Source organism: Salmo trutta, chromosome 20, assembly GCF_901001165.1.
Source record: "Salmo trutta chromosome 20, fSalTru1.1, whole genome shotgun sequence".
In the NCBI taxonomy this organism is placed as follows: domain Eukaryota; kingdom Metazoa; phylum Chordata; class Actinopteri; order Salmoniformes; family Salmonidae; genus Salmo; species Salmo trutta.
Genome location: NC_042976.1, coordinates 2,218,626 through 2,244,168, shown reverse-complemented (window position 1 = coordinate 2,244,168; position 25,543 = coordinate 2,218,626). Strand labels below are relative to the sequence as shown.

Below are 25,543 nucleotides of genomic sequence, written 5' to 3'. Positions count from 1 at the left end.
CCTGGTTAGAACCCCTGGTTAGAACCACTTATGAATCCCTGGTCAGAACCACATATGAATCCCTGGTTAGAACCCCTGGTTAGAACCACGTATGAACCCTGGTTAGAACCACGTACGAACCCCTGGTTAGAACCACGTATGAACCCTGGTTAGAACCACGTATGAACCCTGGTTAGAACCACGTATGAACCCTGGTTAGAACCACGTACGAACCCCTGGTTAGAACCACGTATGAACCCTGGTAAGAACCACGTATGAACCCCTGGTCAGAACCACGTATGAATCCCTGGTCAGAACCACGTATGAATCTTTGGTCAGAACCACGTATGAATCCCTGGTTAGAACCCCTGGTTAGAACCACGTATGAACTCTGGTTAGAACCACGTATGAACCCTGGTTATAACCACGTACGAACCCTGGTTAGAACCACGTACGAACCCTGGTTAGAACCACGTACGAACCCCTGGTTAGAACCACGTACGAACCCTGGTTAGAACCACGTACGAACCCTGGTTAGAACCACGTATGAACCCTGGTTAGAACCACGTATGAACCCTGGTTAGAATCACGTATGAACCCTGGTTAGAACCACGTATGAACCCCTGGTTAGAACCCCTGGTTAGAACCACGTATGAACCCCTGGTTAGAACCCCTGGTTAGAACCCCTGGTTAGAACCACGTATGAACCCTGGTTAGGACCACGTATGAACCCCTGGTTAGAACCACGTATGAACCCCTGGTTAGAACCCCTGGTTAGAACCACGTATTAACCCTGGTTAGAACCACGTATGAACCCTGGTTAGAACCACGTACGAACCCCTGGTTAGAACCACGTATGAACCCTGGTTAGAACCACGTATGAACCCTGGTTAGAACCACGAACGAACCCCTGGTTAGAACCACGTATGAACCCTGGTTAGAACCACGTATGAACCCTGGTTAGAACCACGTATGAACCCTGGTTAGAACCACGTATGAACCCCTGGTTAGAACCCCTGGTTAGAACCCCTGGTTAGAACCCCTGGTTAGAACCACGTATGAACCCTTGTTAGAACCACGTATGAACCCCTGGTTAGAACCACGTATGAACCCCTGGTTAGAACCCCTGGTTAGAACCACGTATGAACCCTGGTTAGAACCACGTATGAACCCTGGTTAGAACCACGTATGAACCCCTGGTTAGAACCCCTGGTTAGAACCACGTATGAACCCTGGTTAGAACCACGTATGAACCCCTGGTTAGAACCACGTATGAACCCCTGGTTAGAACCCCTGGTTAGAACCACGTATGAACCCTGGTTAGAACCACGTATGAATCCCTGGTTAGAACCCCTGGTTAGAACCACGTATGAATCCCTGGTCAGAACCACGTATGAATCCCTGGTTAGAACCCCTGGTTAGAACCACGTATGAACCCTCGTTAGAACCACGTATGAACCCCTGGTTAGAACCACGTATGAACCCCTGGTTAGAACCACGTATGAACCCCTGGTTAGAACCAGGTATGAACCCTGGTTAGAACCACGTATGAACCCTGGTTAGAACCACGTATGAACCCTGGTTAGAACCACGTATGAACTCCTGGTTAGAACCACGTATGAACCCTGGTTAGAACCACGTATGAACCCTGGTTAGAACCACGTATGAACCCTGGTTAGAACCACATATGAACCCCTGGTTAGAACCACGTATGAACCCTGGTTAGAACCCTGGTTAGAACCACGTATGAACCCTGGTTAGAACCACGTATGAACCCTGGTTAGAACCACGTATGAACCCTGGTTAGAACCCCTGGTTAGAGTCCCTGTTGCACTGTCTCCCGCTACATTGGTGGCAGCGTTGGGATCGCGTCCAGCTCACGACCAGTCATGTGTTCTAGTGGTGGGAAGCGTTCTGGTTTTCAACATTGTGCCGTGTGTAATTACACTGATATATCTAGTGAACGATGCTGTTACGGATACAGGTAGTGTGTATCCTGTATTTGTATTTCTTTTCTCTCCTTCTCCTCCTCCCAGGCGACAATCATCATTCCCCCAATCAGAAGACACCTGTTCCTTTTCCCTCAACCTATCACAGCCCCTTTCCCTTGGTTTAAAAACCCAGTCAGTTTTCTCCCCAGATCAATCTCTGTGTTCAATCTCTGTCTCTCTCTCTCTCTGTGTGTGTTCAATCTCTCTCTCTCTCTCTCTCTCTGTGTGTGTTCAATCTCTCTCTCTCTCTCTCTGTGTGTGTTCAATCTCTCTCTCTCTGTGTGTGTTCAATCTCTCTCTCTCTCTCTCTGTGTGTGGGAAAGAAAGCAGTCACTACAGGTGTGATCAAACTTTACATCGAAGTTGCCTGAAGCGGAATGGAAAGAGTTACGCCCGAGATCGGGTTACTCAAAACCAAAATCCTCTGCGACGGTCTTTACATACAGTGAAGTTAACTTACCCGTGTGGACCCAAAACAAGCACTTTAAAAACAGGTCGTTTGTAAATGTGTATGAAGTGTTACTACAGCCATAGAGTTCTGTTGTTACATCATACGGATGAAGTGAGAATGTTTCTGCCACCCCCCCTACACACACAGGAAAACGTAACAGTGTGCGGTTTCCTTTTTCCTACATTATACGGATAGACAGATAACGTAAGTGTGTTACGCAGCAAAACAGGTTTGAATGATGTGCGTATCTCCAGTCCAATACATTATAAAAGTTACACAGTTCACACTCAAACAGATTAACCTACTGGCTAGTTTCATGTATTTACCTAAGAGAGCATATAGCTAGTTATAGCTATGGGCTTTTATGTTTTTCTGTCGTGTATAATGTACCTATATCATATATGTATTGGATAACAGCACAATCATTTGGCCTTTTTTTTTTTTAAGGCTTAGGCTCATTAATTGTTAATGTAGGGCTCATAAAATATATTGTATATATGGCTCAAGTAGCATGAGGTTTGAATTTTCATGCTGATCAAAGCTATATCCAAATCCAGTCATTTATATGCTTTACCTTACGAAAACAATACTGCAGTCAGAGTGCAGTTTAACTGCAGTACAATGCAGTGCAACTGTAGTTAAAGTGCAGTCTCAGTACAGCAAATAATGGAAAACATTATTGGCATTGTTGAATTCCCGATTTTCATAATAGCAATCTAGGACTGAAAGGTTTGGTTAATTAAACTAGGTTAACTAAACTAGCGAGTCTGTTTTGTTACCAAGGTAACCTACTGTCGCTATCTAGTAAACTTTTCTAGTTAAAGTTACTTCAGTGGGATGTTGGAAGCCATTTCTACTTGTAAATGTATTGAATTATAGCCATGGTATAAAAAGGGATAAATCAACGAGGGGCTCTATGCGGTATCTGGACATAATGCCACTCCACAAGCGAGTAGTGCAACACACTGTAACGACCCGGTATTGTGTTCTGTGTTATGGTTCTCATGGCTACTAGCAGGGGTTAAATATGTCAGGACAGAGGGAAAGGTTGGGGGGGTATGATGGGTAATCCCGCGGGATTTGGAAATGCATAAATAGGGATTACTGTCTCATCTTTCTGTTCTGTTCGGGGCCTTGATCTGTTCCTATGGGGGTGACCCTTAACCCGACATGGTATAATTGTGTACGTTCGGTATTTAGCGGCGTGGGCTGTGGCCACAACAATAGCCCAGTTTAGGAATAAACCTGTGTCCTAACCTGCACACCTGGAGTCCGTCTCTTTTCCCTTTATGACCCAGCCGGGTCATTACAATACCTTCCATGTTGTTCATTATTTTCCACAGAATACATAGCCCCTCGTTGATTATCCCTTAAATAATCAAACCCGAAATACACTTCAAAAAAAAAAGCACAAAATGCTCAGCACTTCTACTTAGCAATATTAGGTAGCGGTAGATCTGTTCTATGTGCACTATTTCTATGCTTCCCGTTCTTTACGTTTAGTTTTTGCGTCTATTACTTCCGTGTTTTGATCGCCCGCTTCAAAAACAGCTAAAAATACTGTTTTTTGGGTTATGGAAAATATATTTCAAAAGAGATTTAGATGGTACAATGATTCTCTACACCAGCGTTTCCCAAACTCAGCTGATTCAAATGAATCAAAAGGCTTGATGATTAGTTGATTATTTGAAATCAGCTGTGTAGCGCTCGGGGTAAAAACCAAAAACGCGCACACCTTGGGGTCCCAAGTACGGGAAACCCTACTTGTTTATTTTGTGACAAACTGAAATTAGACCATTAGAATTTCAGCAAACGGGGAATGGCGATTCCTCCATAATGCGCATTTTAAAAGGCCTACTGGGAACGACATCAGTCTTTTCACCATCCTGTTTGTTTCTTTAGTTTGAATTATCAGAATTTGTTTAATTAAAAGAGTTCTCCTTGCATTTTCTAACCAAAAAAACGACAATTAAATTTTTATTTTTATTTCACCTTTATTTAACCAGGTAGGCAAGTTGAGAACAAGTTCTCATTTACAATTGCGACCTGGCAAATTGATTATTAAATTGATTTAATTAATTATTAAATTGATTATTTTTTCCCAAAAAACAAACTCATGACATCGGATTCGTCAAGACGAACATATCACTACTGTCCATTGTGGCTAAAGGATCTGGATGGAAATTGTATTGAGGCAATTATAAAATTGGACAATTTAGCCACTACAATGATATATTATCACAAGTCAGAGAGAGAAACTGTTATGATGTTTTATTTAAAAAGAAAAAAATCTTACAACCTCAAACCTTTCCAGTGTCTTCACACCTAAATGGCACCAAAATGGCACCCTATTAACAAGGACTCTGGTCAAAAGTAACACACTATAAAAGGAATAAGGTGCTATTCCGGAATAAGGTGCTATTCCGGAATAAGGTGCTATTCCGGAATAAGGTGCTATTCCGGAATACACGCACTGTATGCATTGCATCACTTCCATGGCAACTAAAGTAAAAATAAAAATATATATACATCTCTAAAGAGTGACTTAAATCAAAGTGATTCTATGGCTCAACGCAGTGAGACATTGTCTACACTTAATAGGGTCCGGGTCAAAAATAGTGCCCTACATGAAGAGAATAGGGTGCCATTTGAGGGGATGTACAATCCTTTACTGCTAGACCTCTGCTTTGCTTCAGCAGAGGAGAAGAGTAGATACCTGAGTAGCTTTAGGTACGATCACCCACGTACAGCATACCCAAACTGATCACCCACGTACGGCATACCCAAACTATTCACCCGCGTACGGCATACCCAAACTGATCACCCGCGTACGGCATACCCAAACTATTCACCCGCGTACGGCATACCCAAACTGATCACCCGCGTACGGCATACCCAAACTGATCACCCGCGTACGGCATACCCAAACTGATCACCCGCGTACGGCATACCCAAACTGATCACCCGCGTACGGCATACCCAAACTGATCACCCGCGTACGGCATACCCAAACTGATCACCCGCGTACGGCATACCCAAACTGATCACCCGCGTACGGCATACCCAAACTGATCACCCGCGTACGGCATACCCAAACTGATCACCCGCGTACGGCATACCCAAACTGATCACCCGCGTACGGCATACCCAAACTGATCACCCGCGTACGGCATACCCAAACTGATCACCCGCGTACGGCATACCCAAACTGATCACCCGCGTACGGCATACCCAAACTGATCACCCGCGTACGGCATACCCAAACTGATCACCCGCGTACGGCATACCCAACCTGATCACCCGCGTACGGCATACCCAAACTGATCACCCGCGTACAGCGTACCCAAACTGATCACCCGCGTACAGCACACCCAAACTGATCACCCACGTACAGCATACCCAAACTGATCACCCACGTACAGCATACCCAAACTGATCACCCACGTACAGCATACCCAAACTGATCACCCGCGTACAGCATACCCAAACTGATCACCCGCGTACAGCGTACCCAAACTGCATATGATGGTCTCCCCTCCTGAAATGAGACAACTAATAACATGAGATGCAGTGCAATAATACAATTATATAAAAGAAAACAAAGTCTTACTCACATAAAATATATATATATATAAAAAAAGGCGTATACAAAATATACAAGAGGGGTAACATTTGAATGCATGATTTTCTTTTAGAAAATATGAAGTGTGTACAATGCTATAACGTTTGCTATACAAGGGTTTGTCAGAATTCAGAAAGTGCTCAGTATTTTGGACGGGAACTAACAGCCTTTATCCTGTCATTAATAAAGTACAGTACTGATGGGTTTTGTGGGAGTGAAAAGGTCAATACTGTTTACCAACGTGTTACATTTACCAGTCATTTTTACAAAAAGAGAAAATGGATGAAAGGCTGTAAGGCAATATCAAAATCGGTTCTGGGTAACAACGGAGTACCTTACTGTGATTGTTTTCAATTAAAAAGAGCAGAGCAATTTCTTAAGCAAGAATTTTTGCGAGGACTGTCTTGGAGTGGTCTGAGTGGGGAGGGAACCTAGCTGTTATTGGTAGAGAGGGTCTGAGTGGGGAGGGAACCTAGCTGTTATTGGTAGAGAGGGTCTGAGTGGGGAGGGGAACCTAGCTGTTATTGGTAGAGAGGGTCTGAGTGGGGAGGGGAACCTAGCTGTTATTGGTAGAGAGGGTCTGAGTGGGGAGGGAACCTAGCTGTTATTGGTAGAGAGGGTCTGAGTGGGGAGGGAACCCAGCTGTTATTGGTAGAGAGGGTCTGAGTGGGGAGGGAACCTAGCTGTTATTGGTAGAGAGGGTCTGAGTGGGGAGGGAACCTAGCTGTTATTGGTAGAGAGGGTCTGAGTGGGGAGGGAACCTAGCTGTTATTGGTAGAGAGGGTCTGAGTGGGGAGGGAACCCAGCTGTTATTGGTAGAGAGGTTCTGAGTGGGGAGGGGAACCTAGCTGTTATTGGTAGAGAGGGTCTGAGTGGGGAGGGGAACCCAGCTGTTATTGGTAGAGGGTCTGAGTGGGGAGGGAACCCAGCTGTTATTGGTAGAGAGGTTCTGAGTGGGGAAGGGAACCCAGCTGTTATTGGTAGAGAGGGTCTGAGTGGGGAGGGAACCTAGCTGTTATTGGTAGAGAGGTTCTGAGTGGGGGAGGGAACCTAGCTGTTATTGGTAGAGAGGGTCTGAGTGGGGGAGGGAACCTAGCTGTTATTGGTAGAGAGGGTCTGAGTGGGGAGGGAACCTAGCTGTTATTGGTAGAGAGGGTCTGAGTGGGGAGGGAACCTAGCTGTTATTGGTAGAGAGGGTCTGAGTGGGGAGGGAACCTAGCTGTTATTGGTAGAGAGGGTCTGAGTGGGGAGGGGAACTCAGCTGTTATTGGTAGAGAGGGTCTGAGTGGGGAGGGAACCTAGCTGTTATTGGTAGAGAGGGTCTGAGTGGGGGAGGGGAACTCAGCTGTTATTGGTAGAGAGGTTCTGAGTGGGGGAGGGGAACATGGAAAACTATTGGCAGAGAGGTTTGGAACTCCCATTTCGGTCTATTAATTAAATTACAAGGCTAAAATTTTATCCCACCAAAACAAAAACAGGTATTTTCAATCAGCTCTTACACTAAAAGGGCATTATCAGTATTGTCACAATATTAATCAAACCTCAGTGTGGAAATATATACAAAAACAAAGGAAAATCTAGTTTTTGACTGCACTGGGCCTTTAAAAAGTAATTAATATACAGTTCAGATCAGTACTACAGAGTACTATACAGTTCAGATCAGTACTACAGAGTACTATACAGATCAGATCAGTACTACAGAGTACTATACTGATCAGATCAGTACTACAGAGTACTATACAGTTCAGAGTACAAATTATGTACTACGGATTAAGAGCCCTCTTCAATCTGGAAAGCTGAAGAGATTCCGCGGTAGTCTCCCGGTTGAGTCTACGACATGTGCAGCGTTTACCGGGAATTTAGTCTCCCGGTTGAGTCTACGACATGTGCAGCGTTTAACGGGAATGAAGTCTCCCGGTTGAGTCTACGACATGTGCAGCGTTTACCGGGAACGAAGTCTTCCGGTAAAGCGGGAACGGTGTCTTTATATTTCAATCCCGCTGTAAAGCTGAACTTCGACGATGCTGATTGAATAGAGCCTTTAATAAAAAGGTATTTGACCAGTTCTCTAACAGAAAGAGACAGGCAGTGAATTGGAACTCGATGGTTATTAAAATACCCCTGGTGTGTTACTTTAGACTGTGGACAAGCGTTTTGAGTGAACCCGAGGATGAGACCTTATTGAAGTCGTATAACATACCATCTGTACAGTAACAACTGAATAACACCTTGACATAAAAGTCAGGAAATAACAGTGGCGTGCTAGCTACAGGTAACTGCCAAAACAAAGGAAAAAACACTTAGAGTAACTGAGGGATACAAAATATATTGAAAGCAGATGCTTCAACACAGGTGTTGTAACCCAAATTAATTAAGCAATTAACATCCCATCATGCTTAGGGTGACGCAAAAAAAAAAAAATGCTGAGCAGGACATTATTTTGGTTACCATGACAATGCCCCCCCATCCACAGGGCTTGAGAGGTCACCGAATGGTTTGATGAGCATTTTTTTTTTTAAACGATAAAACCCAAAGACCACGACCATCTCAGTCACCAGATCTCAACCCAAATTGAACACTTACAGGAGATTCTGGAGCGGTGCCTGAGAAAACGGTTTTCCGCCGCCACCACCACCATCATCACCATCATCAAAACACCAAAATAATGGAATTTCTCGTGGAAGAAGAATGGTGTCTCATCCCTCCAATAGAGTTCAAGACACTTGTAGAATCTACGCCGAGGTGCATTGAAGCTGTTCTGGCTCGTGGTGACCCAACGCCCCCTATTAACACACTATGTTAATGTTTCCTTGTACTTTGGCAGTTACCTGGATCTTCAATAAAATGGTATGGATCTATAGCTAGTAAAATATATACTGTCAAAAGCTATATATGGGGGACGGATGCCAATCAAGCAAACTGAAGCTACGGGGGGGGGGGGTCTGAAGAAAACATCTATCCAACCAAATGAGTCTTCTGATGGACCACATGGGGGGGAATCATAGTAGCCTTGTTCTGGTGGCTGTAATCATATAACAGTAGGAGTGCTGATCTAGGAATCAGGTCCCTCTTGTCCATGTAGTCAATGGGGCGGCAGGTAGCCTAGTGGTTAGAGCGTTGGGCCAGTTACCGAAAGGTTTCTGGATCGAATCCCCGAGCTGACGAGGTAAAAAAAATAGAAAAATCTGTGGTTCTGCCTCTGAACAAGGCAGTTAACCCACTGTTCCCTGGTAGGCCGTCGTTGTAAATAAGAATTTGTTCTTAACTGACTTGCCTGGTTAAATTTTTTTTTAAATCCCCTATGATTCTTAAAGGCAAAACTGATCCCCGATCAGCACTTCTACTCTGTAATACATTCTGTGCCGTCTTGCCAACTCCTACAGTCATCGTCACGCCTTCATAAGAGTTTTCAAAACAGCACAAACAGATAGAGCCCGAGTGCCAGTCTGTTTGTGCCAACTTTTTGCCACGCAAGTTGGCACAACAGCACAAACAGAACCAGGGACCAGGTGACGATAACAGCTATTCAGACAGTTATTCTCTCCTCTCTACCACTGAGAGGAACACAAAGCCAAAACAAAAATCACTCAGTAATTGTACAAATATAAAATACAATATCATCATCAACAAAAAAAGTTAAATCCAGGTAGACTAATTATTCCGAAGTCCTCCAGTCTGTTCCTGATAGACCTCGATGACGTCCTCATCTTCCATCCCCAGCTACAGTAGAGAGAGAGAGAGAGAGAGAGAGAGAGAGAGAGAGAGAGAGAGAGAGAGAGAGAGAGAGAGAGAGAGAGAGAGAGAGAGAGAGAGAGAGAGAGAAAGAGAGAAAGAGAGAAAGAGAGAGAGACGGAGAGAGACGGAGAGGGACAGAGACAGAGAGGGAGAGAGAGAGAGAGAGAGAGAGATGTTTAGATGGAGAAACACAACGGCTGTGTTTACAAAAGCAGCCCAGTTCTGATCTTTTGCTCAATTATCATCAGCGAAAGATCTGATGTGATTGCTCAAAATACCAATTAGTGGAGGGAAATAATCAGAATTGGGCTCATATGGTGGAAACTCCCCCGCCACGGCTGTATTTCTGCCTGCTGGTACGGCAATAGCTCAGATACACCAAGAAAACATGAAATGACCCTCGGGAATCGATAGAACAACACGACATTCATAATGGGTGAATCGTTCCTTTAAACCAGAGGAGGCTTGACACCCAAACCACCAGGTCCTGCAAGGATATGGATCAGACAGAACACAACAGAACCCAACCAGGAAGCGGCTAAATGACGTGGCTACGGGTCAGACAGAATGACGTGGCTACGGGTCAGACAGAACACAACAGAACCCAGCCAGGAAGCTGCTAAATGACGTGGCTACGGGTCAGACAGAATGACGTGGCTACGGGTCAGACAGAACACAACAGAACCCAACCAGGAAGCGGCTAAATGACGTGGCTACGGGTCAGACAGAACACAACAGAACCCAACCAGGAAGCGGCTAAATGACGTGGCTACGGGTCAGACAGAATGACGTGGCTACGGGTCAGACAGAACACAACAGAACCCAACCAGGAAGCGGCTAAATGACGTGGCTACGGGTCAGACAGAACACAACAGAACCCAACCAGGAAGCGGCTAAATGACGTGGCTACGGGTCAGACAGAATGACGTGGCTACGGGTCAGACAGAACACAACAGAACCCAGCCAGGAAGCGGCTAAATGACGTGGCTACGGGTCAGACAGAATGACGTGGCTACGGGTCAGACAGAACACAACAGAACCCAACCAGGAAGCGGCTAAATGACGTGGCTACGGGTCAGACAGAACACAACAGAACCCAACCAGGAAGCGGCTAAATGACGTGGCTACGGGTCAGACAGAATGACGTGGCTACGGGTCAGACAGAACACAACAGAACCCAACCAGGAAGCGGCTAAATGACGTGGCTACGGGTCAGACAGAACACAACAGAACCCAACCAGGAAGCGGCTAAATGACGTGGCTACGGGTCAGACAGAATGACGTGGCTACGGGTCAGACAGAACACAACAGAACCCAGCCAGGAAGCGGCTAAATGACGTGGCTACGGGTCAGACAGAATGACGTGGCTACGGGTCAGACAGAACACAACAGAACCCAACCAGGAAGCGGCTAAATGACGTGGCTACGGGTCAGACAGAACACAACAGAACCCAACCAGGAAGCGGCTAAATGACGTGGCTACGGGTCAGACAGAATGACGTGGCTACGGGTCAGACAGAACACAACAGAACCCAACCAGGAAGCGGCTAAATGACGTGGCTACGGGTCAGACAGAACACAACAGAACCCAACCAGGAAGCGGCTAAATGACGTGGCTACGGGTCAGACAGAATGACGTGGCTACGGGTCAGACAGAACACAACAGAACCCAACCAGGAAGCGGCTAAATGACGTGGCTACGGGTCAGACAGAACGACGTGGCTACGGGTCAGACAGAACACAACAGAACCCAACCAGGAAGCGGCTAAATGACGTGGCTACGGGTCAGACAGAATGACGTGGCTACGGGTCAGACAGAACACAACAGAACCCAACCAGGAAGCGGCTAAATGACGTGGCTACGGGTCAGACAGAACACAACAGAACCCAACCAGGAAGCGGCTAAATGACGTGGCTACGGGTCAGACAGAACACAACAGAACCCAACCAGGAAGAGGCTAAATGACGTGGCTACGGGTCAGACAGAACGACGTGGCTACGGGTCAGACAGAACACAACAGAACCCAACCAGGAAGAGGCTAAATGACGTGGCTATGGGTCAGACAGAACACAACAGAAAGCATAGCTACCTCTTTTGGAGTGTGGTTGTCTGAGATTCGTTGTCCCTCAAATAGAAACCGTAAAGTACTCATATGAACACCCTACAGAGAGAGGAGGAACACACAGCGTTAGGAACACACAGCGTTGGGTAAGGGACACACAGCGTTGGGTAAGGGACACACAGCGTTGGGTAAGGGACACACAGCGTTGGGTAAGGAACACACAGCGTTAGGAACACACAGCGTTGGGTAAGGGACACACAGCGTTGGGTAAGGGACACACAGCGTTGGGTAAGGAACACACAGCGTTAGGAACACACAGCGTTGGGTAAGGGACACACAGCGTTGGGTAAGGGACACACAGCGTTGGGAACACACAGCGTTGGGTTAGGAACACACAGCGTTGGGTAAGGAACACAGCGTTGGGTAAGGAACACAGCGTGGGGTAAGGAACACAGCGTGGGGTAAGGAACACAGCGTGGGGTAAGGGACACACAGCGTTGGGTAAGGGACACACAGCGTTGGGTAAGGAACACACAGCGTTGGGTAAGGAACACACAGCGTTGGGTAAGGAACACACAGCGTTGGGTAAGGAACACACAGCGTTGGGTAAGGAACACACAGCGTTGGGTAAGGAACACACAGCGTTGGGTAAGGGACACACAGCGTTGGGTAAGGAACACACAGCGTTGGGTTAGGGACACACAGCGTTGGGTAAGGGACACACAGCGTTGGGTAAGGGACACACAGCGTTGGGTAAGGGACACACAGCGTTGGGTAAGGGACACACAGCGTTGGGTAAGGAACACACAGCGTTGGGTAAGGGACACAGCGTTGGGTAAGGGACACACAGCGTTGGGTAAGGGACACACAGCGTTAGGAACACACAGCGTTGGGTAAGGAACACACAGCGTTGGGTAAGGGACACACAGCGTTGGGTAAGGGACACACAGCGTTGGGTAAGGGACACACAGCGTTGGGTAAGGGACACACAGCGTTGGGTTAGGGACACACAGCGTTGGGTTAGGGACACACAGCGTTGGGTTAGGGACACACAGCGTTGGGTTAGGAACACACAGCGTTGGGTTAGGAACACACAGCGTTGGGTTAGGAACACACAGCGTTGGGTTAGGAACACACAGCGTTGGGTTAGGAACACACAGGGTTGGGTTAGGAACACACAGCGTTGGGTAAGGAACACACAGCGTTGGGTTAGGAACACACAGCGTTGGGTAAGGGACACACAGCGTTGGGTAAGGGACACACAGCGTTGGGTAAGGGACACACAGCGTTGGGTAAGGGACACACAGCGTTGGGTAAGGAACACACAGCGTTGGGTTAGGAACACACAGCGTTGGGTAAGGGACACACAGCGTTGGGTAAGGGACACACAGCGTTGGGTAAGGGACACACAGCGTTGGGTAAGGGACACACAGCGTTAGGAACACACAGCGTTGGGTAAGGGACACACAGCGTTAGGAACACACAGCGTTGGGTTAGGAACACACAGCGTTGGGTAAGGAACACACAGCGTTGGGTTAGGAACACACAGCGTTGGGTAAGGAACACACAGCGTTGGGTAAGGGACACACAGCGTTGGGTAAGGGACACACAGCGTTGGGTAAGGAACACACAGCGTTGGGTAAGGGACACACAGCGTTAGGAACACACAGCGTTGGGTAAGGGACACACAGCGTTGGGTAAGGAACACACAGCGTTGGGTAAGGAACACACAGCGTTGGGTAAGGAACACACAGCGTTGGGTAAGGAACACACAGCGTTGGGTAAGGAACACACAGCGTTGGGTAAGGAACACACAGCGTTGGGTAAGGAACACACAGCGTCGGGTCCCAAATGGCTCCCTATAGTGTGCACTACTTTAGACTAGATGCCAAATGGCTCCCTATTCCCTAATAGTATCCCTATGGGTCCTGGTCAAAAGTAGTGCACTACATAGGGATTAGGGTGCCATTTGGGACTCACCCCTTTAATGACATTGCGAATGAGATGTGCTTATTACCTGTCTCTGGCTATAAGACTCCTTCAGCTTCTTCAGATGGGTGGTCATTTTCACTTTGAAGTGAATTTCACTGTTGTCCTGAGGTGGGAAAAGAATGAATAGATTCCAAATTAAACGTTTCAAAATTGTGGGTCAACTGATATAAAAATTAAAATCGTATAAATAATTCACTATGATAAACCCAACCCTAGCTATGTAAACTTATATACAGCTACTTATCACCAGCATCTTCAGTATAATTGTCCTACTCCTAACTTCTTCTTACCTGACCGATCACTTTCAGTTTGATGTACTCTCCATCCTTTTGGTCTCCTCCATCTTGACCTGAAGGTTTTGTGTCCTTCAAGAGAAAAGGACATGAAGCTGGGCTTGTATTTTAAAAACTACAGTTACTGTTTTAGCGAGGTCTGCAGACGTTATCGCCCAATGGCTTTTGTTTCCATTTACTATAACGGACCAGGCCATAAATCCCCAAATAAGTTGGGAGCTCTTTCCTATATAGGAAACATCGTCACAGTATGTTGTTGACAGTTTGATAACATTATCTATCTCTGGGCAAAGGAGCTTTATGGGGAAGGGAATTTCAGATAACATCTGTCATGCATAGCTAGCTAATTAGTCTTTTAGATCTCGTCGCCTTCACTCCTTCTGTGCACCTTCCTATTTATACACACAACAAGCCCCTCCCCTGCCACCTCAAGCCCCTCCCCTGCTCCTCCCCCCTCAAGCCCCTCCCCTGCCACCTCAAGCCCCTCCCCCCTCAAGCCCCTCCCCTGCTCCTCCCCCCTCAAGCCCCTCCCCCTGCCACATCAAGCCCCTCCCCTGCCACATCAAGCCCCTTCCCCTGCCACATCAAGCCCCTCCCCCTGCCACTTACAACAACAAAGATGAGAGATCACACCTTCCTCTGACAACCGGTTTCAGGTCGCTATTTGAATTTAAGGTTTGGTCCAACAGAATAGGTCACACTGACACATTATTTTACTGTAATAGAGTGCACAGATGCAATACTTTATACCATGGCATTGTTGAATACTCATATCTGACTGGCTTGAAGGGCTTTCTAGAGCGTACAGGCAGAGGGGGTGTGGTATATGGCCAATATACCACGGCTAAGGGCTGTCCTTAAGCACAACGTGTCTGTATACAGCCCTTAGCTGTGGTACATTGGCTATATACCACAAACACCCAATGTGCTTTTTTGCTATTATAAAACTGGTTACAAACATAATTGGAACATTTAAAAAAAAAAAAAGTTTGTCATACCCATGGTATACGATCTCATTTACCACGGCTGTCAGCCAATCATCATTCAGGGCTAGAACCACCCAGTTTATAAAGGGAATTATAAAGTAGGTGAATGTCTGACAGCCGTGACATATTTATATTTATTATTCCATTAACGACACATCTTTCAGTTACACATCTTAAAAACATTACAATACATTCAGAAACACATTTCACAATATATTAAGTGTGTTCCCTCAGGCCTCTACTCTACTACCACATATCTATAACACAACATCAATGTGTACAGGTGTGTATAGTCAGTATGTTATCGTGTGTATGTGTGTCTGTGTCTATGTTTGTGTTGCTTCACAGTCCCCGCTGTTCCATGAGGTGTGTTTTTATCTGTTTTTTTTTCAATCTAATTTTACTGTTGGCATGAATTACTTGATGTGGAATAGAGTTCAATGTAGTCATGGCTCTATGTAGTACTGTGTGCCTCCCATAGTCTGTTCTGGACTTGGGGACTGTGAAGAGACCTCTGGTGGCATGTCTTGTGGGGTATAGATGGGTGTCTGAGCTGTGTGCCAGTAGTTTAAACAGACCTCTGGTGGCATGTCTTGTGGGGTATGGATGGGTGTCTGAGCTGTGTGCCAGTAGTTTAAACAGACCTCTGGTGGCATGTCTTGTGGGGTATGGATGGGTGTCTGAGCTGTGTGCCAGTAGTTTAAACAGACCTCTAGTGGCATGTCTTGTGGGGTATGCATGGGTGTCTGAGCTGTGTGCCAGTAGTTTAAACAGACCTCTGGTGGCATGTCTTGTGGGGTATGGATGGGTGTCTGAGCTGTGTGCTAGTAGTTTAGACAGACAGCTCTGTGCATTCAACATGTCAATACCTCTCATAAATACAAGTAGTGATGAAGTCAATCTCTCCTCCACTTTGAGCCAGGAGAGATTGACATGCATATTATTAATGTTAGCTCTCTGTGTACATCCAAGGGCCAGCCGTGCTGCTCTGTTCTGAACCAATTGCAATTTTCCTAAGTCCCTCTTTGTGGCACCTGACCACATGACTGAACAGTAGTCCAGGTGCAACAAAACTAGGGCCATATCAGACCATATACCATAGATATGACAACAACAAAAAAGTTTTATGTTTTAATTAAGTTTGTAACCAGTTTATAATAGCAATAAGGCACCTCGGGGCGGTTGTGGTATATGGCCAATATACCACATTGTGCTTAAGGACAGCCCTTAGCCGTGGTATATTGGCCATATACCACACCCCCTCTGTCGGTACACTCTAGAAAGCCCTTCAAGCCAATCAGATATGAGTATTCAACAACGCCATGGTATAAAGTACTTTATAAACTGGGTTGTTCGAGCCCTGAATGCTGATTGGCTGACAGCCATGGTATCCGGTAGGCCTTCATTGTAAATAAGAATTTGATCTTAACTGACTTGCCTAGTTAAATATCTGATCTGATATGGGTCTGATATCATGGCAAGTTGCAGGCCTAAGAACAGTCCTTAGACGTGGTATATTGGCCATATACCACACCACCCAGTGCCTTATTGCTTAAGTATCTGCGTGCTGTTGGCTAGGGGGGCACCTGTATAGCCTACATGATGAGATTTATGGACAATAGAGAGATATTATTTGACATTTTTCAAAATATCAGCCAAGCATCGATGATCATGTCACCAGAATAAGATCCTCAATATTTATTGGAAAGAAGCAAACTCAATCATCTTTCACCACCCCTTGAAGTTCATCATTACTTATTTAATCTGTAGCCTAATAAACTACACGCTTTTCCGATCCACACAACATGTCTTGTGACTCCAAGTTTACTTAGATATGATGGTCGTGTCAGTATTTGCTCTTAAAAGCGTTTCCACCGACATTTCTCATATAATTAATTTTAGCGATCAAAAAAATAAAATATATTTAACATATTTTGGGTTTTTTTTGTCGACATTTGGAAAGTTTACCGGAGGGGTAAAAATTATTTCCATCAGGCCTGTCATAACTTTTACTCTCGCATAAAAAGGTAAGATGGAAACCTGGCGATGCATCGATAAGCATACTAACGTTAGTTAGCGACGTTAAGCTAACAATGGACCTGCTTTCCCTCTCAAAACATATAGCTAGTTGGCTATTTATGTCCTCTGGTTTAAACTAACATGCCTAGCTAGTTATCGTTTTTGTAATTTAGCTATGAGCCCACTGCTCTAACTACCTAGTTAAGTTAGCTAGCTAATATCGAACTAGCTAGATAACCTAGCAGCAATGTATTTGTACGTAGCTAACGTTAGCTGCTAACACGGTGGTTATTAAACATCGCTAGCGAACTGGTATACGTTTTGTGACTCACTCGTGGTTTAAATGTACTGTTTTTGGTGGTAACTGGTATAGGTTATAGTTATCACTTACTGTATCTGACATCTTGTTCTCTGTATATTAACTAGGGCAGTGTTAAAAACCCGTGTTGTTGACAACAATCGCTTCGCTTTTCTTCAACGAACCCTCGACTACCAAAACGGTAGCTACGCGACGTCATTAGGAAGAGGAGGCTCTTACCGGAAGAGGATGTCCCCGGAAGAAGCTCTCCCCGGAAGAGGGGCTATACGGACACGCCTGGTGTCCTAATTGAAGATGTTTTGTCACGCTGCGAGTGTCGAGTGGAGATGAACGGATTCAGTTCAGTTCAGTCCTGATGCGGAGAGGCTGTATAGACACGCGTCTTTGTAGTGGTGCGCAGGTCAGCTGTTTGTTCACCCGCAACAGACCACAATAGCTAATAAACCATCAGCAACCGACTATAGCCTATGTGATAAAGTGAGAATCTGATGCCTACACCCCACTCTAAACCAATAATATAAAAAGTGACCTGTAGTCTACAGTCAGAGACGGCTAAACGAGTTTTAACAGGGGGTGCAGACATTTTTCTTCCTGATTTAGATGTGTTTCTGCTATTTCTTAGTCAACTTGTCTGTAATTAGGCAGATGCAGCTTCTCTTCTGGCATTATACACTGACTGTACAAAACATTAGGACTTTTTTATTTATTTAACTAGGCAAGTCAGTTAAGAACATAATTAAGAACATATTATTATTTATATTGACGGCCGGGGAACAGTGGGTTAACGGCCTTGTTCAGAAGGACAGATTTTTACCTTGTCAGCTCAGGGATTCGATCCAGCAACCTTTCGGTTACTGGCCCAACTCTCTAGCCACCTTCCTAATATTGAGTTGCACCTCCTTCTACCCTCAGAACCACCTCAATTGGTCGGGGCATGGACTCTGCAAGGTGTCAAAAGCCTACAGGGATGCTGGCCCATGTTGAGTCCAATGGTTCCTCTGGAGGCGAAAGAAACGCACACCTGTTTAGCCGAGGTGTTTTCAGAACACTTGGAAAAGAAAAGAGAGAGCCACAAACTCTAGGAGCTCAGATGCAATAATTTAATAACCTAATAACTCTTTAATACTGTGCGTTTCCCAGCCTCTGTTCTGGACCTGGGGATTATGAAGAGACCTCTGGTTGCATGTCTTGTTTTGTATCGATGAGTGTCTGAACTGTGTTGCCAACTGCTTTAACAGACAGTTCGGTACCTTCAACACAATAGTGATGCAGTCGATCTCTCCTCAACTTTGATCCAGGAGAGATTGACATGCATGTTCCTGAAATTCACCCTCCGTGTACATCTAAGTGCGATACGTGCAGCTTTGTTCTGGACCAACTGCAATTCACCTTTGTCCTTCGTTGCCACACATGACAACACAGTTGGGCAGCAGTAGTCCAGGTGCGACAAAACTAGGGCCTGTAGGACCTGTCTGGTCGACTGAGATGTCAAGAAGGCAAATCAACGCTCTATCATGGACAAACCTCTTCCCATTTTAGCAACCATTGAGTCTATATGTTTTGACCATGACAGCTTGCTATCTAGGGTTACACCCAGCAGTTTAGTCTTCTCCACTTGCTCAATAGCCACATTATTCAATAATAGTTTAGTGTCGAGCGAGTGATTTGTTCCAAAAAATGATGATTTAAGTTTTTGACATATTTAGCATCAGTCTGTTGCTGGTTACCCATTCTATAACTGTCTGTAGCTCTATGTTAAACCTATTGGTAGTTACCCATTCTATAACTGACTGCAGCTCTATGTTAAACCTATTGGTAGTTACCCATTCTATAACTGACTGCAGCTCTATGTTAAACCTATTGGTAGTTACCCATTCTATAACTGACTGCAGCTCTATGTTAAACCTATTGGTAGTTACCCATTCTATAACTGACTGCAGCTCTATGTTAAACCTATTGGTAGTTACCCATTCTATAACTGACTGCAGCTCTATGTTAAACCTATTGGTAGTTACCCATTCTATAACTGACTGCAGCTCTATGTTAAACCTATTGGTAGTTACCCATTCTATAACTGACTGGAGCTCTATGTTAAACCTATTGGTAGTTACCCATTCTATAACTGACTGCAGCTCTATGTTAAACCTATTGGTAGTTACCTATTCTAGAACTGACTGTAGCTCTATGCTAAGGGTGTCAGTTAGCTATTTTACTGTGGTAGTCGACGTGTTTACTGTTGAGTCATCAACGTACATAGACACGCAGGCTTTATTCAAGCTCAGTGGACGGTCATTTGTAAAAACAGGAAACAGTAATGGCCCTAGCCGGCTGCCATGCGGTAAACCACACTCAACTGAATTTGCATTAAAGAGCCTTCCATTAACGAGAACCCTCTGTGTTCTAATAGATACAGTTTAGCCTTAGCCAAATACATTTAAACTCGTTTTTTCACAATTCCTGACATTTAATCCTAGTCAAAAAAATCCCTGTCTCAGGTCAGCTAGGATCAACACTTTATTTTAAGAATGTGAAATGTCAGAATAATAGTAGAGAGAATTATTTATTTCAGCTTTTATTTCTTTCATCACATTCCCAGTGGGTCAGAAGTTTACATACACTCAATTAGTATTTGGTAGCATTGCCTTTAAAATGTTTAACTTGGGTCAAATGTTTCAGGTAGCCTTCCACAAGCTTCCCACAATAAGTTGGGTGAATTTTGGCCCATTCCTCCTGACAGAGCTGGTGTAACTGAGTCAGGTTTGCAGGCCTCCTTGCTCACACACTTTTTCAGTTCTGCCTACAAATGTTCTATTGGATTGAGGTCAGGGCTTTGTGATGGCCACTCCAATACCTTGACTTTGTTGTCCTTAAGACATTTTGCCACAACTTTGTAAGTATGCTTTGGGTCATTGTCCATTTGGAAGACCCATTTGAGACCAAGCTTTAACTTCCTGACTGATGTCTTGAGATGTTGCTTCAATATATCCACGTAATTTTTCTACCTCATGATGCCATCTATTTTGTGAAGTGCACCAGTCCCTCCTACAGCAAAGCACCCCCACAACATGATGCTGCCCCCCCCGTGCTTCATGGTTGGGATGGTGTTCTTCGTCTTGCAAGCCTCCCCCTTTTTCCTCTAAACATAACGATGGTCATTATGGCCAAACGGTTCTATTTTTGTTTCACCAGACCAGAGGACATTTCTCCAAAAAGCACAATCTTTGTCCCCATGTGCAGTTGTAAACTGTAGTCTGGCTTTTTTATGGCGGTTTTGGAGCAGTGGCTTCTTCCTTGCTGAGCGGCCTTTCAGGTTATGTCGATATAGGACTCGTTTTACTGTGGATATAGATACTTTTGTACCTGCTTCCTCCAGAATCTTTACAAGGTCCTTTGCTGTTGTTCTGGTGTTCTACAATTTTTCTTCTGAGGTCTTGGCTGATTTCTTTTGATTTTCCCATGATGTCAAGCAAAGAGGCACTGAGTTTGAAGGTAGGCCTTGAAATACATCCACAGGCACACCTCCAATTGACTCAAATGATGTCAATTAGCCTATCAGAAGCTTCTAAAGCCATGACATCATTTTCTGGAATTTTCCAAGCTGTTTAAAGGCATAGTCAACTTAGTGTATGTAAACTTCAGACCCACTGGAATTGTGATACAGTGAGTTATAAGTGAAATAATCTGTCTGTAAACAATTGTTGGAAAAATTACTTGTGTCATGCACAAAGTAGATGTCCTAACCGACTTGCCAAAACTATAGTTTGTTAGCAAGACATTTGTGGAGTGGTTGAAAAACAAGTTTTAATGACTCCAACCTAAGTGTATTTAAACTTCCAACTTCAACTGTAGGTAACTCTCAATAAACCCTCTGTGTTCTATTAGATAGGGAACCCTCTGTGTTCTGTTAGATAGGGAACCCTCTGTGTTCTATTAGATAGGGAACCCTCTGTGTTCTATTAGATAGGGAACCCTCTGTGTTCTATTAGATAGGGAACCCTCTGTGTTCTATTAGATAGGGAACCCTCTGTGTTCTATTAGATAGGTAACTCTCAAGAACAAACAATGAGGCATGAGGATGGGTGTTGAGGGACCACTTGTCACATTATCCAAGGTGGGTTTGTGTTGTGATAAACAATGCATTTTCTGTCCAGATAAAGATGGTGATACAGCATTGGAAAAAGACCTACAGCACTGACCAAATGTCTCTTTGTTTTCCAGTCCAACAGGAGTGTCTCCCTCAGGCCATCCGGTGCACGGACATCCTGTTCCAGTGGGATCCGAGCGCGAGCGTCCAGTTGTGGAGACTACAGGAGATCGAGCCTGTGGACGGACAGGTCAGTTGTGGCAGCCCTGATCTGTTTCACCCTGTCTTTGTGATTGTCTCCACCCACCTCCAGGTGTCACCTGTTTTCCTCATTAGTCCCCAGGGTATTTATTCCTGTGTTCCCTGTTTGTCTGTTGCCACTTCGTCTTGTCAAGTCAACCAGCGTGTTTTTCCGTGCTGCTGCTGTTTCTTATCTCTCTTTCGCTAGTCTTCCTGGGTTTTTGACCCTTGCCTGCCTTGACTCTGAACCCGTCTGCCCTGACCTCGAGCCCGCCTGCCCTGACCTCGAGCCTGCCTGCCCTGACCTTGAGCCTGCCTGCCCTGACCTCAAGCCTGCCCTGACCTCGAGCCTGCCTGCCCTGACCTCGAGCCCGCCTGCCCTGACCTCGAGCCCGCCTGCCCTGACCTCGAGCCTGCCTGACCTCGAGCCTGCCTGCCACTCTGTACCTCCTGGACTCTGACCTTGTTGATTATATTTTGCCTGTCCACGACCTGTCTCTTGCCTGCCCCTTGGATTATAATAAATATCAGAGACTCGAACCATCTGCCTCTCGTGTCTGGGTAACCGATGTGAAATGGCTAGTTAGTTAGCGGTGGTGCGCGCTAATAGCGTTTCAATCAGTGACGTCACTCGCTCTGAGACTTGAAGTAGGGTTTCACCCTGTGCCCTTATATCAGTAACTCATCAAATGTGATTTAAATATATATCTGCGCAGTATGTTTGTGTATGGTTCTCATGACTTAAGGTTGGGTGTTAAGCAGTGGAGGCTCCTCAGAGGAGGAAGGGGAGGACCATCCTCCTCAATGAATTTCATACAAATTAAAATTGTAAAACATTTAAAAAGTTATTTTTTAGACAAAACTGTATTAAATATAATCACATCACCAAATAACTGATTAAAACACACTGTTTTGCAATGAATGTCTACAGTAGTCTCAACAGCACTCTGTAGGGTAGCACCATGGTGTAGCCTGAGGACAGCTAGCTTCCGTCCTCCTCTGGGTACATTGACTTCAATACAAAACCTAGGAGGCCATGGTTCTCCAAGGTTCTCACCCCCTTCCATAGACTTCCACAGTAATTATAACAACTTCCGGAGGACGTCCTCCAACCTATCAGAGCTCTTGCAGCATGAACTGACATGTTGTCCACCCAATCAAAGGATCAGAAAATTTATCTAGTACTGAAAGCATAAACTACAGCTAGCTACCACTGCAGTGTATAACATGTGATGAGCAGTTGACTCAAAGAGAGAGACAATACTTGAACAGTTTTGAACAAATTATTCCTTCCAAAATGAAAGAGAAGCGAGATAAAGATTTTTATTTCTTCAGTTTCACTTAATTAGCTAGCAAATGAAACTAGCTAGTTTAGCCTACTCAAACACCCTGCTCAAACAGAGGGATGCTATGTTAGCTAGCTGGTTATAACAGAGGGATGCTATGTTAGCTAGCTGGCTATAACAGAGGGATGCTATGTTAGCTAGCTGGCTATAACAGAGGGATGCTATGTTAGCTAGCTGGTTATAACAGAGGGATGCTATGCTAGCTGGCTATAACAGAGGGATGCTATGTTAGCTAGCTGGCTATAACAGAGGGATGCTATGTTAGCTAGCTGGCTATAACAGAGGGATGCTATGTTAGCTAGCTGGCTATAACAGAGGGATGCTATGTTAGCTAGCTGGCTATAACAGAGGGATGCTACGTTAGCTAGCTGGCTATGACAGAGGGATGCTATGTTAGCTAGCTGGCTATAACAGAGGGATGCTATGTTAGCTAGCTGGTTATAACAGAGGGATGCTATGTTAGCTAGCTGGTTATAACAGAGGGATGCTATGTTAGCTAGCTGGCTATAACAGAGGGATGCTACGTTAGCTAGCTGGCTATGACAGAGGGATGCTATGTTAGCTAGCTGGCTATAACAGAGGGATGCTATGTTAGCTAGCTGGCTATAACAGAGGGATGCTATGTTAGCTAGCTGGCTATAACAGAGGGATGCTATGTTAGCTAGCTGGCTATAACAGAGGGATGCTACGTTAGCTAGCTGGCTATGACAGAGGGATGCTATGTTAGCTAGCTGGCTATAACAGAGGGATGCTATGTTAGCTAGCTGGTTATAACAGAGGGATGCTATGTTAGCTAGCTGGTTATAACAGAGGGATGCTATGTTAGCTAGCTGGTTATAACAGAGGGATGCTATGTTAGCTAGCTGGTTATAACAGAGGGATGCTATGTTAGCTAGCTGGTTATAACAGAGGGATGCTATGTTAGCTAGCTGGTTATAGCAGATGGATGCTATGTTAGCTAGCTGGTTATAACAGAGGGATGCTATGTTAGCTAGCTGGCTATGACTATCCAACACAACACTGGAACTCTTCCAAGTCAAGGTAAGCTTTTGGTTTTACTAATTTATTGCCACCGGGGCCCGACGGTATAACTGCTTACTGACTGTACACTGTAACTTTACTGCATGATTGTAGCGGGTTTACTAGCGCGTTAGTTATATTAGCTATGCTGACTATGACGTTACTTCAGCTAATATGGTGTAGTCTTCGTCCGGGTACACGTCCTCCACTGACTGCACCTCGTTGGGCACGTCTGGCTTCCTCCACTCGCAGTCCACATTTGTAAGGGCCAATATTGTGAACCGCCAAAGTAGGCTGCATGGCTCCACTAATGAGCTCCATGGAGGCATTCACATGTGGGAGAGGGAATCCCCTGGTCACCGATAGAGACCTGCCAACAGGAAGTGGTTACCTAAAGAGACCTGCCAACAGGAAGTGGTTACCTATAGAGACCTGCCAACAGGAAGTGGTCACCTATAGAGACCTGCCAACAGGAAGTGGTCACCTATAGAGACCTGCCAACAGGACGTGGTCACCGATAGAGGCCTGCCAACAGGAAGTGGTCACCTATAGAGACCTGCCAACAGGAAGTGGTCACCTATAGAGACCTGCCAACAGGACGTGGTCACCGATATAGGCCTGCCAACAGGAAGTGGTCACCTATAGAGACCTGCCAACAGGAAGTGGTCACCGATAGAGGCCTGCCAATAGGAAGTGGTCACCTATAGAGACCTGCCAACAGGAAGTGGTCACCTATAGAGACCTGTCCCTCACTATAGCTGGACTTCTCCACATGGCCAGACTTCTAGTGGTCTCCTCCACATGGCCAGACTTCTAGTTCTCTTCTCCACATGGCCAGACTGATAGTGGTCTTCTCCACATGGCCAGACTGATAGTGGTCTCCTCCACATGGCCAGACTTCTAGTTCTCTTCTCCACATGGCCAGACTGATAGTGGTCTTCTCCACATGGCCAGACTGATAGTGGTCTTCTCCACATGGCCAGACTGATAGTGGTCTTCTCCACATGGCCAGACTTCTAGTTCTCTTCTCCACATGGCCAGACTTCTGGTGGTCTTCTCCACATGGCCAGACTTCTGGTGGTCTTCTCCACATGGCCAGACTTCTAGCGGTCTTCTCCACATGGCCAGACTTCTGGTGGTCTTCTCCACATGGCCAGACTTCTAGTGATCTTCTCCACATGGCCAGACTTCTAGCGGTCTTCTCCACATGGCCAGACTTCTAGCGGTCTTCTCCACATGGCCAGACTTCTAGCAGTCTTCTCCACATGGCCAGACTTCCAAACAGGAATTTGGTGACACCTTAATTAGGGAGGACAGGCTCGTGCTAATGGCTAGAGCAGAATCAGTGGAATATATATCCCCACTCAGCAGCCTTCTCTAAGACTAAGTAATACAAAATCATT

General features: G+C 45.5%; 1 protein-coding gene and 2 long non-coding RNA genes across 3 annotated transcripts; 2 read left to right on the top strand and 1 right to left on the bottom strand.

The window, feature by feature from the left end:
- The first annotated feature begins 4,710 nt into the window (after positions 1–4,710).
- On the top strand, positions 4,711–4,928 carry LOC115155412 (uncharacterized). Its single transcript, XR_003868065.1, has 2 exons — positions 4,711–4,818; positions 4,855–4,928. It is a non-coding gene; the product is annotated as an uncharacterized LOC115155412 (long non-coding RNA).
- Positions 4,929–9,326: 4,398 nt separating this feature from the next.
- Positions 9,327–17,668, bottom strand: LOC115155410 (small ubiquitin-related modifier 1). The gene is made up of 5 exons (XM_029702008.1): positions 17,523–17,668; positions 14,124–14,198; positions 13,859–13,936; positions 11,869–11,940; positions 9,327–9,763 (listed from the first exon to the last, which is right to left on the bottom strand). Exons 1-5 carry the CDS (start codon positions 17,532–17,534, stop codon positions 9,695–9,697), a joined length of 306 nt encoding a protein of 101 aa, XP_029557868.1. The 5' UTR covers positions 17,535–17,668; the 3' UTR covers positions 9,327–9,694.
- A 3,776-nt stretch (positions 17,669–21,444) lies between these two features.
- On the top strand, positions 21,445–22,012 carry LOC115155411 (uncharacterized). The gene is made up of 3 exons (XR_003868064.1): positions 21,445–21,561; positions 21,669–21,784; positions 21,983–22,012. It is a non-coding gene; the product is annotated as an uncharacterized LOC115155411 (long non-coding RNA).
- Positions 22,013–25,543: the final 3,531 nt, after the last annotated feature.

What these genes read in the sequence shown, in the direction of transcription:
- LOC115155410 (XM_029702008.1), bottom strand. An exon ending in AGTCTTATAGCCAGAGACAG is followed by an intron (nt 11,941 to 13,858) that starts GTAATAAGCACA and finishes CTCTCTCTGTAG; the next exon opens with GGTGTTCATATGAGTACTTT. An exon ending in ACAACCACACTCCAAAAGAG is followed by an intron (nt 9,764 to 11,868) that starts GTAGCTATGCTT and finishes TCTCTACTGTAG; the next exon opens with CTGGGGATGGAAGATGAGGA.